Source organism: Penicillium riverlandense (assembly GCF_028828495.1).
Source record: "Penicillium riverlandense strain IBT 135883 chromosome Unknown utg000007l_segment0_segment0, whole genome shotgun sequence".
In the NCBI taxonomy this organism is placed as follows: Eukaryota; Fungi; Ascomycota; class Eurotiomycetes; order Eurotiales; family Aspergillaceae; genus Penicillium; species Penicillium riverlandense.
This window is the reverse complement of record NW_026643198.1, coordinates 361,021-375,849: the sequence shown is the minus strand read 5'-3', so window position 1 is coordinate 375,849 and position 14,829 is coordinate 361,021. Positions and strand designations below refer to the sequence as shown.

The following is a 14,829-nucleotide window of genomic DNA, read 5'->3' as shown; positions in this document are numbered from 1 at the left end:
GCTCATATGACCTTTCATACTATGCATAGCTTCCTGACAGGAAACCAAAAGGCTGCGCATGTGTCGATACAGAAAGGCCTTATTGAGATAAAACGGAGTAAACGGTAAACCCTGTCTCCACAGTCGATCCACAAATCATTCATCATATAGGCACCAGATTACCAACCCCCAGCTAGAAAAACCACTCACATTCTTGCCGTAGAGAATCATCACCCGATGCTTCGAAAGATCTGCCGTCCTTTGCCCTCCCTACCGCTGTCAGGATTTCTTTTCCGCGGAACCCTTGATCCCAAGCTGAGTAATTCCAGAACAGATATTATTTGGTTTGGTTGAGAGGCGTGCTGAAGTGCTTAGTTGAGGTAAATAGGTTGTTTTATTCAAATTGTTCAAATATGAGCTGTCATTTCTTCGTATACGATCGTGTAGATCCGGCTAGAAAGCAAATTCCCACAGCAGGCTAGAGGGGTGAATTAAAGGTGACCGCAGCATGCGACAGCAACCAGAAGGGATATCCAAAGGCTCAACGAAGTAGTGTTCCTGTTGCCATTGTTGCTCTGGTCGCTCTGGTTGCTCTTTCCGCTACCCTGGTTTCCGGTGCCTGTTGTGTGACGCGACTTAGCCGTCGGAGTTGAAATGGAAGAAGACCATGCCGCGGATGGTCTATTCCAGAAATCTCGAATTATGGTGCTGGCTTGCTCAGCCAACCCGTACGTTGACGCCATCAGATGCGTAGACAAGGCAATGGGCGGAACACTGGCATCCGCAATTCGGACGTTTGCAAGGCCATACACGCGAAGGTTTGCGTCGACGACTCCACCTTGTTCACGAGGGAGCATTGCGCATGACGACGATGGATGGAATTCGGTGCCACCGGCCCCACGCAGCCAGTCCCCCCACTCTGCATCAGTCTGGACGGATGAACCCGGGGACAACTCGCTTGTGAAGCTGCTACTCAACGGTTCGGTTTCACCTAATTGACGTGCGAGTTTTAGACCGTCGCGTAGTATCTCACAATCTGCCCAATTTGTCAGTCTCCTCGACTCCGTCCTCGTGACAAAACAAAGCATACCGGCTGGATTATCCAGATAATTCGGGTCAATGACAGGGTAGTCCATTGGGTTCGAAGAGTTGATGTAGATACGGCCGTGGCTGTATGGATGCTGGAGAGCGACCGTAATACCGATGTCGCCGTTGCCATCACTATTCATGAACAGGAGCTCGATCTGACCTGTAGGGCTGCTAAATATCTTCGATGCCGTCGTATTATAAATTGCCTTGTAACCAGCGACGACACCAGCATCGTATGTTGTGTTCGGTGCATATTCCTCCATTTGAGCTAATATGTTTGTCTGGAGCTCTTGAATGTGACTGCCGTATATAGTGGTCGTGTTCACATAGGCGACAGCAGAATCAACATATGAGAGAAAGAGAGGATTATTCTGTAGCAGTTAGACCATGATCAAGGTGAATCCTGACAGCGCAACACGAACCCTCTGGCTACCATCATCGTAGAAAGTAGAACCCGCAGTTTCCACGTCAGCATTCCATTTCACGGTGGCACTCTATTATAGTAAGACAAAAGTTCGTTTTTATAGGGACGAAAATCACTTACAAAATGATCCTGGAGATGTTGGCCGACACCAGGGAGTTCAGAGACAAGGTCAACACCTGCACTAGAGAGGACGTCCTTGGGACCAACACCGCTATGGAGCAGGACAGCCGGGCTGCCTATAGAGCCACCCGCGACGATGACTTCTTTGTTTACTTTGACCGTCAATGTTGTCGTTCCATCATCAGGTGTGTACTCGACAGCATTCGCTGTTAATTTATCTGGAGCGGAGGAGCTGTCGAAGAGAATGCGAGTAACATGAGCATTGGCTAACACGTCGTAATTTCCTCGGTCCGGAAGCGGGTCGAGATAACCAGTGCGACTGTAGGAACGCGTCCAGTTTTGACGATTGATAGCGGAGGTTGAGACTTCGGCACCCCAGTTCTGACCGTCGTACATGTTGGCAGAAATATCAACTCCAATACTCTCACAAGACTTTGACCACTGGCCAACTTGGGGAAACGTCCTGGGAAAATCTTAGTTGCATGAAATTGAGAGAAAAGGATCCAGCATACAAGCCAGGATACGATGCACAGATTGGCCCTGTAGTGCCATGATTTGATGCATTCCATGTAATATCTGCCTCTTGAATCACAGCATCAATTGGGGGAATGAATGTTTCACTTTTCTTCATAGCAGCGTAGAATGAGTCCCACGACCAATTTTCAGCGCCGTCCATGTCTCCGAGCATCCCTTTCCATGCATTTATCTCGTTCTCACCTGGACGGGTCATATAAAGCCCGTTGATGGCGGAGCTGCCTTCATTTTTTGCGTGTCAACCTCTTTCTGGTGGCCGAGTCGCAGATACGAACCTCCAAGGACCTTGCCACGAGGCCAATAAATCTCACGATTTGCCGCATTTGGTTGAGGGACCGTCCAGAATGCCCAATTCAGAGGCGTAGTCCAGAGGGAGTCAAAGTACGCATATGCCGGTGTATCTTCGCCCGTATTAGTCTAGCATGCTCTGTGGAGTGACCGAACAGAATGGCTGCACACCTATACGTTCTCGATAGTCGTCTCCATTTCCGCCTGATTCAAGGACAAGGACAGTATGATTGGTGTCCTCCGAAAGACGGGCACCAAGCACAAGTCCGGCTAGACCACCTCCCACAACAATGAAGTCATAAACATCCCCAATCTGTGTGCGTGGTACCAACGCCTGGGAGAAGCGAATAGTGATAACCAGGCTTATGCCAATTATCTGACCAGCAGACAAACTAGGTCGCATTTTATGGGCAGAAATGGCGTGCAATGAAGGGAGCTGTCCAGATTGACATGGCAAAATGACCGAAGATATTTATTTACCTATCAAAGTACCCACGAAAACGCAAGCGCCGCTAAATCATAGGCCAACCCCGAGCCTTAGAAGGCTTGTCAAGCACCGCGCTCCCGCGGTCTCAATTTTACGCGTGATAAGCACGGTCTGGAACTCGAAGATGGGTAAAAATTTGGGAGATCACAGAGGCCTATGCGCAAATGACAACTTCGACCCCATCGGTCCACCCGTATCCTTGGCGACGGCATACATGTGAAACATCAATGCCAATTATATTGGTCCCACTGGCCCGAGTGTATGATGATGCTTTACCTGCGTATACGTAGCGCATTTATATTTTTGCGAATTGTCGCTTAGACAGGCCATATGGTAGACTGCCGATGGTTTCAATTTCCCCCTTTAGACATGACCCTAGTACTTTCCGTGACTCCAACTCGGATTGTGCTAGTTTATGAGTATGGCTCCTCCAACCGCCAACATTTGTATGTGGGAGGGAGGTTGAAACGCACTAACCCTGGCCAATCAATCGCGTGGGATCGTCATTGGGATCGTCATTGGCCCCATTGGGACCTGGCCGGTGACGCCTAAACATAGCTTTCTCGATCAGAAAATTGCATTTACTATTGAAAAGCTTGTTGTACGTAGCCCTCGCCATAACTCGGCGCGAACTCAATGGGAGCCAACAGGTCCTTATACTACCCGGAAACGACTAAGAAGCCGGTTTTCGAGAAACTAGACGAGATAGCCAAGAAAAAAGGTAGGATGAAGCGGGCGGTAAACATCACTATTGCTTCCCGTTCCCGCTAGTGGGAACTAGTGATAAAAGATAACTAGAATTTTGCTGAGACAAATGCAAAATCGTTTCATCGGTGAATGATGAGTGGTCCATCTCATTTACGGAGTACAACAGACTTCTACTGTAAGTTAGCGCCAGATCGTCTGTGCGACTTCCCGCCTGAGACGCTAAGCATGATGATTGTCTCGCGTGTTCGTTCTACCCTGTTAGGATAGCAGCCGCTCAGAGCAGACATTATTATTTGTGGTTGGCAACTGTCGACAGCTGGTACAGCGGCATGTGACTCTGACAATCTTAACAATGATGACAGGAACGATTTGAAACGCGAAAAAGGGTTTAAGCACATTACAAAACATAGCAATTATGCGAACGAGATTGAAAGCACCAAAGTCTCAACAGATTACATGATTCCGTCCATATCCAACTGATCCGCCAAGTCCAACAATTCCTGTGGAGGCAAACTAACGGAAGAATTGAGAGCAAGCACATCCCACCCGAATTCTTCGCCCATGTTAACTTCATCAAAAGCATACACATCCTCAACATCCTCAATGCTTCCAGTATTGTTCAATGGAGTGAGTTTGGGAAGTTGAAGAGTTGTGTTTCTTGGCGTTAGCGGTGCCAGTATGATCTCTAGTTGTCTCAATTCCAACCTGCGAAGGGGTGCTGCAAGATTACCCTTCGCAATAAGTTTATTCAAAACACAGTCAAGATTTTCGGACCACGCATCATTGGAAATAAGTGACGGGGCAATAGCATGGATCAGATATAGCACAAAAGCTGATGATGAAGCGTCCTCGATCTGGAATGGGAGAAAGGCATCTGGTGAGTAAATGTTAACACTGTAGCAGTCTAATGCACCTGGAAAGCACGCACCCACTAAGTCATCGTCAGCTAACGTTCGAAGGGTCTGAAGGATTGTCTGGGCTGAATCAGCACAGCATTGCAGAAGCGACGCGACTGGCGATGATAACGAAATCGGCGGAGACTTTTGTGTCTCTGTCCCTTCGATATGCATGTGTAGAGCACACATTACCAGTGGCCGAGTTGTGAGGACAATACACTAGAGCAGTCAGCTTTGAATCTCTTTTGTCGGATTTTCTCATGCTCACATGGTGGTGGGCTAGCATGAGTCGAACTGCCATTTTCGAGGCCCGGCTAATTAGCCCATGGAAATGCGTATTTAAGAACTCGGTCAAATCATGGGACAATTCTGCCAAGTCATGGAGAAGAGACTGCGTATTTCGGATGAGAGTTCCGTCAAATTCTTTGCCCACCCCATAGACCGCTGATATTCATGTTAGATACCCAGTGGGAAACTATGTTCATCTGGACTTACTGGTAAGAGTCCGTGCCATCAAATGGGACAATCGCACATGCAGTGTCAAGTTAGTATTTTCCACGGACTGCTCCACATCTGCGGGCAGCTTCACAGTGATATCTTCGTCTCGAATAGAACTAGGCGCCCCTATCAGAGCAGAGAACTCTCTGTCTAACATATAAACTACCCAAAAGATAGTCCGGCAGCGATGGGAGAGTTCAGGGCCGCAGATTTCTTCTGGCACGTGTCGATGTATCCCTTCAATAATGCAATAGCGTAAAGCCTGTCCAATCTGTTGAAATAGGTCAGTCGATATTTCACCGTCATCAACCGCCATCTGTCTCACATGTTGAAAGGCTGCTCGCCTCATGTCGATGGATTGCAAGTATACTGCTGCTAGGCTCAACGTCTGAATGCAGGTTAACGCGTCCTCATGCATGGCCGACAGATCAGGTAGTAAGGCCATTGCTCTGGAAGCGTATTGGTGCCCTGGGGGAGACCCGCCCGGATTTTTGTGTGTAAGGAAGACCTTTCCAAAAGCAAGGACGAGCAGGAATTGGGAGTACCATGGCCGTGCTGATGTGGCTTTTGCTCCTGGATCTTTGTAGAACTCATGTAAGTGGCGAAGATAGACTGACTCGTCAATCATAAAGGATAAAAATCCAAAATAGAACTTCACTGTATTGAACAAGAACAGTGAATAGTCCAAAGGTGGCAGGTTGGAGACATCTGGCACCTCGTCGGGAGGAAGGGGCTTCCATTGGAGTTTAAATGCCATGCCATCTACGCACCATGGATCTGGCGGGCAGTTTGATTCTGGAACACGTCTTCCGATTAGAGCGAGAACACGCCGGCAGAACGACCACGATGATGTTGGTCCCATGTACCCTGTTAATCTTGTGAGCAGGGGAGTTTCCCATTAAATAGCTGCTGAACTTACAAAGTCGCCCATCTGGTGTCTGGGCAAATGAGCAGTCTTTCTCGACAAGAGGATTGCGCGAAAATCGTGAGCGATGACGCTCTTGCTCGCTCTCGGAATCATCCCGACGGGGAGATTCTGCTCTGGGCAAACGACGGTCAAGTCCTGTTATCCATCACGTCAGAAAAAACTTCCTGCAAACACTTTTCTTTCTCTTCGAGACAGTGCTTACTATCGGTTATTGTTCGTAACGGGGTCTCTCGCCGATTTTCCATCTGCAGGTGTGGGGGACGAGGGATGGAGACGAGATCACCATTCTCGTCGCGAACAAACGGCGATTCCGCCAATGGATTAGCTTGTTCCGCGCCAATGTACGGCATGGAACCCGCATTCCTGGAAATATGCTCTTCCAATTGCCGCAAATATCTAAACCTCGCCGTAAGTACTGGGCAACTTCAACTAGTATCATGATACTCACTTTTCTGAAACTGAGATACGGACATCTTCAGCTGGGAAGTGACAGGGCCTTTTTTTGCGTGCACATCTTGTGCAGGGCTGAGATCCAGAACACTTCACTTTCATGCCCCGACATCGCTCGCATCTTTAATGAAGGTCAGCTTCTCCCCAGTTTCTTTTTCTTGGTCTTCCTTATTTTGATTGAATACTTACGCCCTCACGCATTTCTTAGTCTTAACCGCTGTAGGAGGCATTATTTCGGGCAAATCTACCGAAGTAGTTGGAAGGACAAGACGCAAAAAAGCGGCCGGGGCACCCTTCCGATATCAGTGCCAGCATACTGCGGGGTTCGAGCTTATCGGTCGGGTTGGTCTGCCGATGAAGGCCAACGCTTATCGGTTCTAGCTGAAATCACCTGATTGGGGGGTGCCCTAAAAAGAAGTCCCGGCATAAGGAGATTGGGATCTGGGTTTGATTTGGGTTATAGTTCATGTCTTATCGCCTCAGGCTCGCGCAAACATCCTTCGCCACATCTCTTTTCGCAAAGCATCCGCCATATGATGTGTACGCTCAACCGCACCTCGGTTTTCGATTGCCCGACGGTGCAAATACCCCATGCATTCCGCAACAGAACCCCACGCCATACACTTAAAAGCTTTAGGAACAGTCACGTTCGACATAGAGGACTGGGCTAAAGCCTGTTCATAATTTTGCACCAGTTCACAACCCAACTCGTCAGCCATTCCTTGTATCTGTCCACATTCAAGCGGAATTGTAGGCTGCTTTGTATGAAGACGTCCTTGGTGGGTAGCAATGGCCTTTGCTGCACTGGCCGCATTGTGGGTGGCCAGGAAGAGGGCAGCGGAGGGGAATTGCAGATCTTTAGCTTCTTCTGGAAGGTTTCGACAGATCAGAGTATCTGCAATCAAATCGTAGGACTGATCCGTTTCCTCCTTGGTATCGTGGATAAGAGAGCGAACCTCATGTTCAATGTACGCGCCTCGTACCAACTTGATTCCCAAAGACCAGCCTTCTTTGGCGGCCAGTGTAATATGATAGTCGAGGTTTGCCTTCGATTCCTTGAGATAGCCCTGAATAGTGTTATAGACCAAGGGTGTTTTCTCACGGTTGTGTTTGCGCATTATCTCAATAGCCCAGTCATCCAGGCCGCGTTGGAGAATTTGTTGTTCAGCGTCCAGCCAGAGTCGAGATCCCTGCTCTATAGATGCAGCACAGATCTCATCCACGGCTTTTGCCATCACCTCCGGCATGGGCCAGCGCGCCCTCATAGCATCGACAGCTATTGGACCAGCTCCAGTCAGTCTAGGGTGTGGTACCTGTTAGCATTGTATAGCAAACAAAAAGTAAGAAAGTATACTCACTTCACAGCAAGAAAGTCACCGGATCCTACCATACGCAGAGTCTCCAAAGTGCCTTGTTTCCATTCTTCCACTACTTCATAGCATCTCTCGCTATAATGAGTGGAACCAGTCTCGTCCACAGCCAGCTTCTCGTTGGGATCCAACACGATCTCCTTCGAGTATCCCAGTATGACACCTTGGTATCCAATTTTCTTCACTTCCGCAACAGTTTTCGAGACTTCTCGGTGATTTGTTCCCGCACAAAAGTGATTGTAAACTGTCCATCGGAGAAGTCTGTTCAATATAGGGTTCCGATCTGGGTTCAGGAAAATAGACTTCGAAGTGGTGAGAACTTTCAGCAGGGCTAGGGCGGGTCGAAGGAAAAGGTTGGACGACATTAAGGAGGTTAAGACCAAGGATCGTAGTAAAAATGGTGTCGGAAGTCTCGCCATAGACGAAACCTCCAAAGCTGGTTTCATGGGTAGAGGTCGGAGAGCAGCATCATGAATGAAGTACTTCGTTGAGCGATAGCCGGGGGATAATAAGAAAGGAACGTGCCTGGAGGAAAGTCCAAGTGAAGCTCGCAGACCAGTTGAGAAAGCAAGCATTGTATTGACAGTCAAAAAGAAGAAAAGGCGTCAATAATCTGCTCGCTTGCGGTGCTGCGCTACAGTGGTCAACAAGATGACGGCCTTGCGGCAAATTTTCACCTTAAAAAGCATATCTACTGATCGCCTGCAAAATACGTCTATAGAGGATAATTGTTGCACGGGTCTCCAAGAGACTGGATTTCCGATAGTCAGCCGACTCTGGTCGGGATGGCCGACCGAGGGTGCGGGAGGCCTTCTCGAGTCAAAATAATGGCTAGGCCGGACATGACACCGAGGAGGCGCTCTTTTGATTCTATTATCAATGGTATTTGGAACAGTATGAATTACCCCTCATCTTCCTATCACCACCGGCCCGGGTGTGCCGGTTGGATGCAGCAGCGTTATCATAACCAGTTCGTTAACCAGTCCCGTCTGTGTCGGAGCAGATATATCCCACGTATGAGGATCCAGTAACTTGTCCCGAGGGGGTTATGAGAAAAATGTGAAATGAAAAGCCAAGAATGTCTAGCCTTAAGAAGATATGAGTTGCCTTTCCATAAGCTGGATATTTATAAATTTAAATGCCGCAGGAATTCTCCGATACACACTCTTGAGGTTCTCCGCTACGTACTATTGAATAGTCTTCAATGTTGCGTAGGAACAGCATAAGGAAAGGGTTATCTTAGGAGATTCCTATCCGCATATTCTAGTAATTCTCCATATTAAATCTCATTAGAAGGATACTGAACTTTCTCCAACGGCACGAATTCCTCCTTGATTGTCCGAGTGCTGACGAATCTCTGCAAATGGGCCATAGTTCCCGTCTTGTCATTTGTGCCTGAATCCCGGCTGCCACCAAACGGCTGTTGTGCCACAGTAGAACCAGTGCACTTGGTGTTAAGGTATAGCATACCAGCAGCATGCTTGAGAATGGTCTGCGCTTGGCGACTGGCATATGGATCGTTGGCAAAGATACTGCCTGTCAGGCCATAGCGCGAAGTAGTGTCAATCAGCTTCAGGGTCTGCTCCCATTCAGCGTCTGGATAGACATAGACACCGAGCAATGGTCCAAAGAGCTCTTCGGACATTATTCTATGCCGTGGGTTGGATGTCTTGTAGACAGTGGGGTGGACATAGAATCCATCTTTCTTGGAGGCCTTGCCGCCGAGAATGAGTTCCAGCTCGGAGTCTGTCTTTGCATCCGCCATGAACTTGTTTAGCTTGTCGAAGGACCGCTCGTGAATTACTGGGTTGATGAAGTTGCTGTAATCCTCTACATCCCCGACCTTTAGCGCGGCAACCTCTTCTTTCAAATGCTTTTGAAATTCAGGCCAAACGGACTCGGCGATATAAACACGTGAATTAGCAGAACACTTCTGGCCTTGGTATTCAAATGCAGCACGGATAGTGTTGAGAGCAGCACTTCGTACATCCGCAGACGGGTGTACGACGCCCCAATTCTTGCCGCCGGTCTCGCCCACAACGCGAGGATAAGATTTGTAAATCCCTTGGCCAATTCCATCTCCGATCTTCTTTTGGATTCCTTTGAAAGTGGCGGTAGATCCAATAAAAGTCAGAGCACTGAATTCGGGTCTTTTGAGTATAGCGTTTGTGATTTGCTCGGCATCGCCAGGGATGAACTGAATCACATCTTTGGGGAGACCGGCTTCGAGAAGAATTTTGTGAAGCAGCCAGCTAGCATGAATAGCATAGTCTGAAGGTTTCCAGATAACCACATTTCCAAGCAATGCAGACGGGCCGACTAGCGTGGCTCCCAGTGCAGTGAAGTTGAATGGAGCAATCGCATAGGTGAAGCCCTCCAGCGGCCGGTACTCAAGTTTGTTCCAATTTCCATCGAGTTGAACCCTCGGCTGTTGCGCGTAAAGCGCCCATGCCTCTTGAATGTAGTGACGGAAAAAGTCCGCCGTCTCCGCAGCTGCATCAATCTCAGCTTGCCAGATGTTCTTGCCCTGGCCGAGCATGGTTGCTGCGACTATCTCGGAGCGATACCTGCCCGTGAGAAGCTCGCAGGCACGCAGGAAGATGGCGGCTCGGTCTTCAAAGGGGGTGGCCTCCCAGGCGGGTTTGGCTTTGAGGGCTGCATCAACGGCGGCGTTTACTTGTACGGGGGTAGCGGAGGCATAGTTGGCCACGATCTCGCTATGCTTGGAAGGGTTCAGTTGAGAGAGAGACTGCTGTGTTTGGACCTGCGCAGACCATTGTTAGGTCCATGCCATCAATTTTTCATTGGAGACTGGCATACCTCTGTGCCATTGATTGTGATTGGGATTTTGAATGGGAATCCCTCTTTCATCTTTTTGATCTTCTTGGTCAATTCCGCTCGTTCTGGAGACCCTTTCGCGTAATCGAGCTATTCATTTGTTAGATTGGCACCATTCAGTCCGTTGTCTCCATGCTTACCATTTTCTCATTCTCGAATTTTGGCGGGCTCAGCAGGGTCAATTGTCTTCGCGCAGGTATGTAGGCCAAGCCAGGCTTGAGCCGGTTCAGACCAACGGTCCGCGTTGGGGTTAGGAGCCGCATAGTGGTTGTATGGATTGAGACCGTGCTAGTCGCAAAGATATAGAAATACTGGCAATTCTGCTTGCTAATATTTAAATACGGTGCAGCTCACCCCTGTGTACTAGGCATCTCGACCATCGGGAGGTGATCCCGAGCGGGGGGATCTTCATGCTTGTCCACGATGGTCCTCCATGAGCATGCATAGATAGCCACAACGGTCGGGATCTCGTTCCGACTTTGAATCAGATACGCACTGTCACCTGGTCTGGGGATTTGTTAGGTCTTTTTAGACTAGTTCATATGCAGTGGGAGGGATATCCCGAGTTCGTAGTCCATGCCTTGCTACACCGGGTCAAATATATATTTTGGCCAGTGCTTATCTTCTTTCTACGAGTCTCCCACCTTAGTGAAAAATACTTGCACCTAAATCCATAGTGATTGAGGCAATTTAACGAGTATAGACAGTAGTAGCCTGAGTTGTATCTGGTACATTGATTCGGGCGAGCCCCCCAGCCTCGCCCAAGTACCGATAACAACCATTTCGTGGAGTCCGTGCCCTCCGACCGAGCTCCGCTTGATCAACACCCCCAAGCGTCATCGCAGTCTCCGCCTCCACTCACGCCTCCCCTTCGTCGGTGCCTTCCATCACCTGCATCGCCGGTTTCCCCGATGTCTTTGTTCGGCACCTCCCCGGACGAACCCTCTGCGGCCAACTCCGCTCATAGATCGAAGTCCTCCCTCTTCGCGGACGACCAAGGCACCGGTGCCTCCTCGTCCCTCTTCGCAGACGACGACGGCGACGACAGCTCCCCCTCGGCATGGAATCCTACGAATAATACCGCCAAACGGACCGCGCGGCGTGACCTCATCCGAAACCTACTGCCCGCGACCGATGTGCCGGAGAGCTACGTCGATGCTTACGACCTGGTCCTGAACAGCGGAGACAGGGTCGGCTCGGGCGTCGGATTGACCTCCATCCGCGAAATCCTGTCTAGCAGTGGGCTCACTGCATCTGATCAAGGTGCAGTCCTCAATCTGGTGGTAACGGGGGACAATGAGAGCTTCAATGGACTGGGGCGCAATGAGTTCAATGTCTTGTTGGCGCTGGTGGGCCTAGCGCAGGAAGGCGAAGATCTGTCCTTTGATGCGGTGGATGATCGTCGCAAAAGTATGTATTAATTCTAATGCAGCTAATTGTGCTGATTGTCGCTGACTCTTGATCAATCCACCCAGAACTGCCTCAGCCGAAAAGTGGCTATTTTGATCGGCTGCGAACGAACCGCGAACATCCCTCTAAGCCCGAGCAAGAACGCCCAGTTACTCCGCCGGCTTCTACGACAGTACCTCAAGAGCCAGGCTCGACACGGTCGCAACGGTTAAAACGGAATTCACTTGGCGCGCTAGAGTCGGATCCGTGGGCGAGCCCAGAGCTACATCAGGGCCACAGTCATGAGGCAACGGACACCCGTGGGTTGAATGGCTACTCAAGCGTGCGATCTACAACAAACGCTTGGTCGAGAGGGCACACCGAAGAAAGTGGACATGATGAAGTGCCGCGCGAACATGCCAACGGCCAAACCGATCCGGTGCCGCCCAACTCCGGAGGCGGGTGGGGGGCCAGTTTTGGCGCCACGCCCCCGGGTGACGGTGGATTTGGCGGCGCAGAGCGCGCACTGGGAGGGTTTGGCCCTCCAGGCGATGATCCAGGCGACATCGTGCCTCGACGACGGTCACTTGGGATTAGCCGTTCTGCCAACCTGCAAGTAGAGGAGACGATCACCGTCACTCTCCTGCCGGAGAAGGAGGGCATGTTTATGTTCCAGCATCGCAACTACGAGGTCAAGTCGGCACGGCGAGGCAGTACGGTAGTCCGGCGATACAGCGATTTCGTGTGGCTGTTGGACTGTCTGCAAAAGCGCTTTCCCTTCCGACAATTGCCCCTTCTCCCACCGAAACGTGTGTCAGGTATGTTTGACGCTGCTTCAAGCGCTCACCGTTTGCTCACTCTTCTAAAGTTAATGGTACTCACCTTTCAGCGGATTCCAATTCTTTTCTCGAGAAGCGTCGTCGGGGACTCGTGCGGTTCACCAATGCCCTTGTTCGTCATCCCGTGCTCGGCCAGGAGCAGTTGGTGGTCATGTTTTTGACCGTTCCCACGGTGAGTCTGCGAATGTTTCGTATTGGTACTTGACAAATTGCTAATGGTTGCGACAGGAGCTTTCTATTTGGCGCAAGCAGGCCACCATCTCTGTCCAGGATGAATTTGTCGGCCGCTCTCTGCCTCCAGATCTTGAAGACTCGCTGCCGGTGACTCTCACCGACACATTTGAGACCGTTCGCAGCGGGGTGAAGCGGTCCGCTGAGATTTATATTAACCTGTGCACCCTGCTTGAGCGATTGTCCAAGCGCAATGACGGCCTGGCTGCCGACCACCTGCGGTTCTCGCTTGCCCTGCAGTCCCTTACCGAAGTCACCAAGGACACTTACGCAGTCGACTCCAATGATATCCCGGCGCTCAACGAGGGCATCACGGCAACCGCGCGTCATCTCTCCACCAGTCAGAGCTTGTTGGAGGACGAAGCTCGGGCCTGGTCGGACGGGGTGCTGGAGGACTTGAAGCAGCAGCGTGACTGCCTGGTTAGCGTGCGCGAAATGTTCGATCGGCGGGACCGTTTTGCCCACAACAACATCCCCCAGCTGGAACGGCGCATTGAAACCAACGAACGTAAACTGCAGGACCTTCGTGCGCGCCCCGCGGGGGCTGCCAAGCCAGGGGAGATTGAAAAGGTGGAGGATGCCATTTTCAAGGTAACACTCAGGTTCTTTTTTGATGAGACTCGGCTACTGACTCTGTTGGTCCTACAGGACAAAGAATCGATCGTTGAACAACATGCGCGCGGGGTGTTCATCAAGGAGTGCATTCGTGACGAGCTCGTCCATTTCCAACGGAGCCAGTACCACATCAGCCACCTACACCAGGATTGGAGCCAGGAGCGCGTCAAGTACTCCGAATTGCAAGCGGACAATTGGCGCAGACTGAGTGACGAGATCGAGGGGATGCCGGTTGGCGAGTAGACTGTTTCACCCCGGGCATCGTCGTACATACCATCTTTCCCAATCCGGTGCTCTGTTTTGTTATATCCGCCGGTGTGCGCAGGAAGCGGAGAAGGATTTGCAGCTTGATCTTGTTTTATTTTGCTCTTTTTCTTGTTACTAACCTCGGCATATGTCCTGATGTGTGTGTTGCCTGTCGTTCGTATTCCCAGAGGCTTTGTGGCGGATGTTTGGAATCCACCCGAAACCAGTGCATGTTGTTTGTTTGTCCTTGCAGTTCCCGTGTCATCAGGTGGCTCTGTCTGTCTGTTATTTCCAGGTTTTGTTACAATCCACGTAGCTTCGACACAAATTGATTGTACATCTACTCCCCCGCATACTCCATTCGTTTCATTCTCTTCTTTTCGGTCGTCCATCCCCGTCCCTCTGGTTCTCCTGTCGATCTTCCAGTTGGCCCCGACATGTCAGAGAGCAGTTCTCCTGCTACACTATCTATCTACTTCTCCAGTCTCTGGTCTTGTAGACTACTGTATCGGGCAGCACCGGGAGTCTATAGATCGGTATAATCTATCATACTGGATCTGACCGCCAAGTGGAGCCCCAAGCCACCCAGTGACCAATAATCGCTGCGCACCCTTAGGGCTGATCGTGACGTATTGGTTGATCCCCTTCCAGCTCCAGTCGGAACAGAAACTAAAGAGAATAAAACGGGCATCTTCCCTTTCTTCTGGTTCTTGCATATCTTGAGCGTCAATCCCAATCGAGAAAATTCCGCCTCCCTGCATAGTTCCTGCGTCGAATGCCTCCGATTTGTTTTCCCGGCCTCCGCCCGGCCAAGCCCAGTTCCGCTTTCGACGTGGGGCGACAAGAGTTCGGGCTGACGAATAATCCCGCCGTTCTCGACCCTCCTCCTCCGTCTTGCGA

At 50.3% G+C, this 14,829-nt stretch overlaps 6 protein-coding genes across 6 annotated transcripts; 1 reads left to right on the top strand and 5 right to left on the bottom strand.

Moving 5' to 3' along the window:
- Positions 1-470: 470 nt before the first annotated feature.
- On the bottom strand, positions 471-2,837 carry N7474_007720 (GMC family oxidoreductase; the record flags this gene model as incomplete). The annotated part of the gene is made up of 7 exons (XM_057199130.1): positions 471-1,015; positions 1,070-1,439; positions 1,491-1,562; positions 1,613-2,075; positions 2,125-2,329; positions 2,422-2,547; positions 2,606-2,837. The coding sequence occupies 7 exons, from the start codon at positions 2,835-2,837 to the stop codon at positions 471-473; spliced, it is 2,013 nt and encodes a 670-aa protein (XP_057049831.1).
- A 1,244-nt stretch (positions 2,838-4,081) lies between these two features.
- Positions 4,082-6,631, bottom strand: N7474_007719 (fungal specific transcription factor domain-containing protein; the record flags this gene model as incomplete). Its single annotated transcript, XM_057199129.1, has 8 exons — positions 4,082-4,503; positions 4,558-4,744; positions 4,794-4,969; positions 5,021-5,294; positions 5,349-5,890; positions 5,943-6,064; positions 6,126-6,374; positions 6,591-6,631. The coding sequence occupies 8 exons, from the start codon at positions 6,629-6,631 to the stop codon at positions 4,082-4,084; spliced, it is 2,013 nt and encodes a 670-aa protein (XP_057049830.1).
- A 249-nt stretch (positions 6,632-6,880) lies between these two features.
- Positions 6,881-8,217, bottom strand: N7474_007718 (putative proline oxidase Put1; the record flags this gene model as incomplete). Its single annotated transcript, XM_057199128.1, has 2 exons — positions 6,881-7,700; positions 7,760-8,217. The coding sequence occupies 2 exons, from the start codon at positions 8,215-8,217 to the stop codon at positions 6,881-6,883; spliced, it is 1,278 nt and encodes a 425-aa protein (XP_057049829.1).
- Positions 8,218-9,050: 833 nt separating this feature from the next.
- Positions 9,051-10,872, bottom strand: N7474_007717 (L-glutamate gamma-semialdehyde dehydrogenase; the record flags this gene model as incomplete). Its single annotated transcript, XM_057199127.1, has 3 exons — positions 9,051-10,535; positions 10,592-10,699; positions 10,750-10,872. 3 exons carry the CDS (start codon positions 10,870-10,872, stop codon positions 9,051-9,053), a joined length of 1,716 nt encoding a protein of 571 aa, XP_057049828.1.
- Positions 10,873-10,959: 87 nt separating this feature from the next.
- Positions 10,960-11,506, bottom strand: N7474_007716 (uncharacterized protein; the record flags this gene model as incomplete). Its single annotated transcript, XM_057199126.1, has 2 exons — positions 10,960-11,116; positions 11,472-11,506. 2 exons carry the CDS (start codon positions 11,504-11,506, stop codon positions 10,960-10,962), a joined length of 192 nt encoding a protein of 63 aa, XP_057049827.1.
- Positions 11,507-11,520: 14 nt separating this feature from the next.
- Positions 11,521-13,926, top strand: mvp1 (sorting nexin Mvp1; the record flags this gene model as incomplete). The annotated part of the gene is made up of 4 exons (XM_057199125.1): positions 11,521-12,019; positions 12,085-12,816; positions 12,867-13,009; positions 13,066-13,926. The coding sequence occupies 4 exons, from the start codon at positions 11,521-11,523 to the stop codon at positions 13,924-13,926; spliced, it is 2,235 nt and encodes a 744-aa protein (XP_057049826.1).
- Between the last annotated feature and the right edge of the window lie 903 nt (positions 13,927-14,829).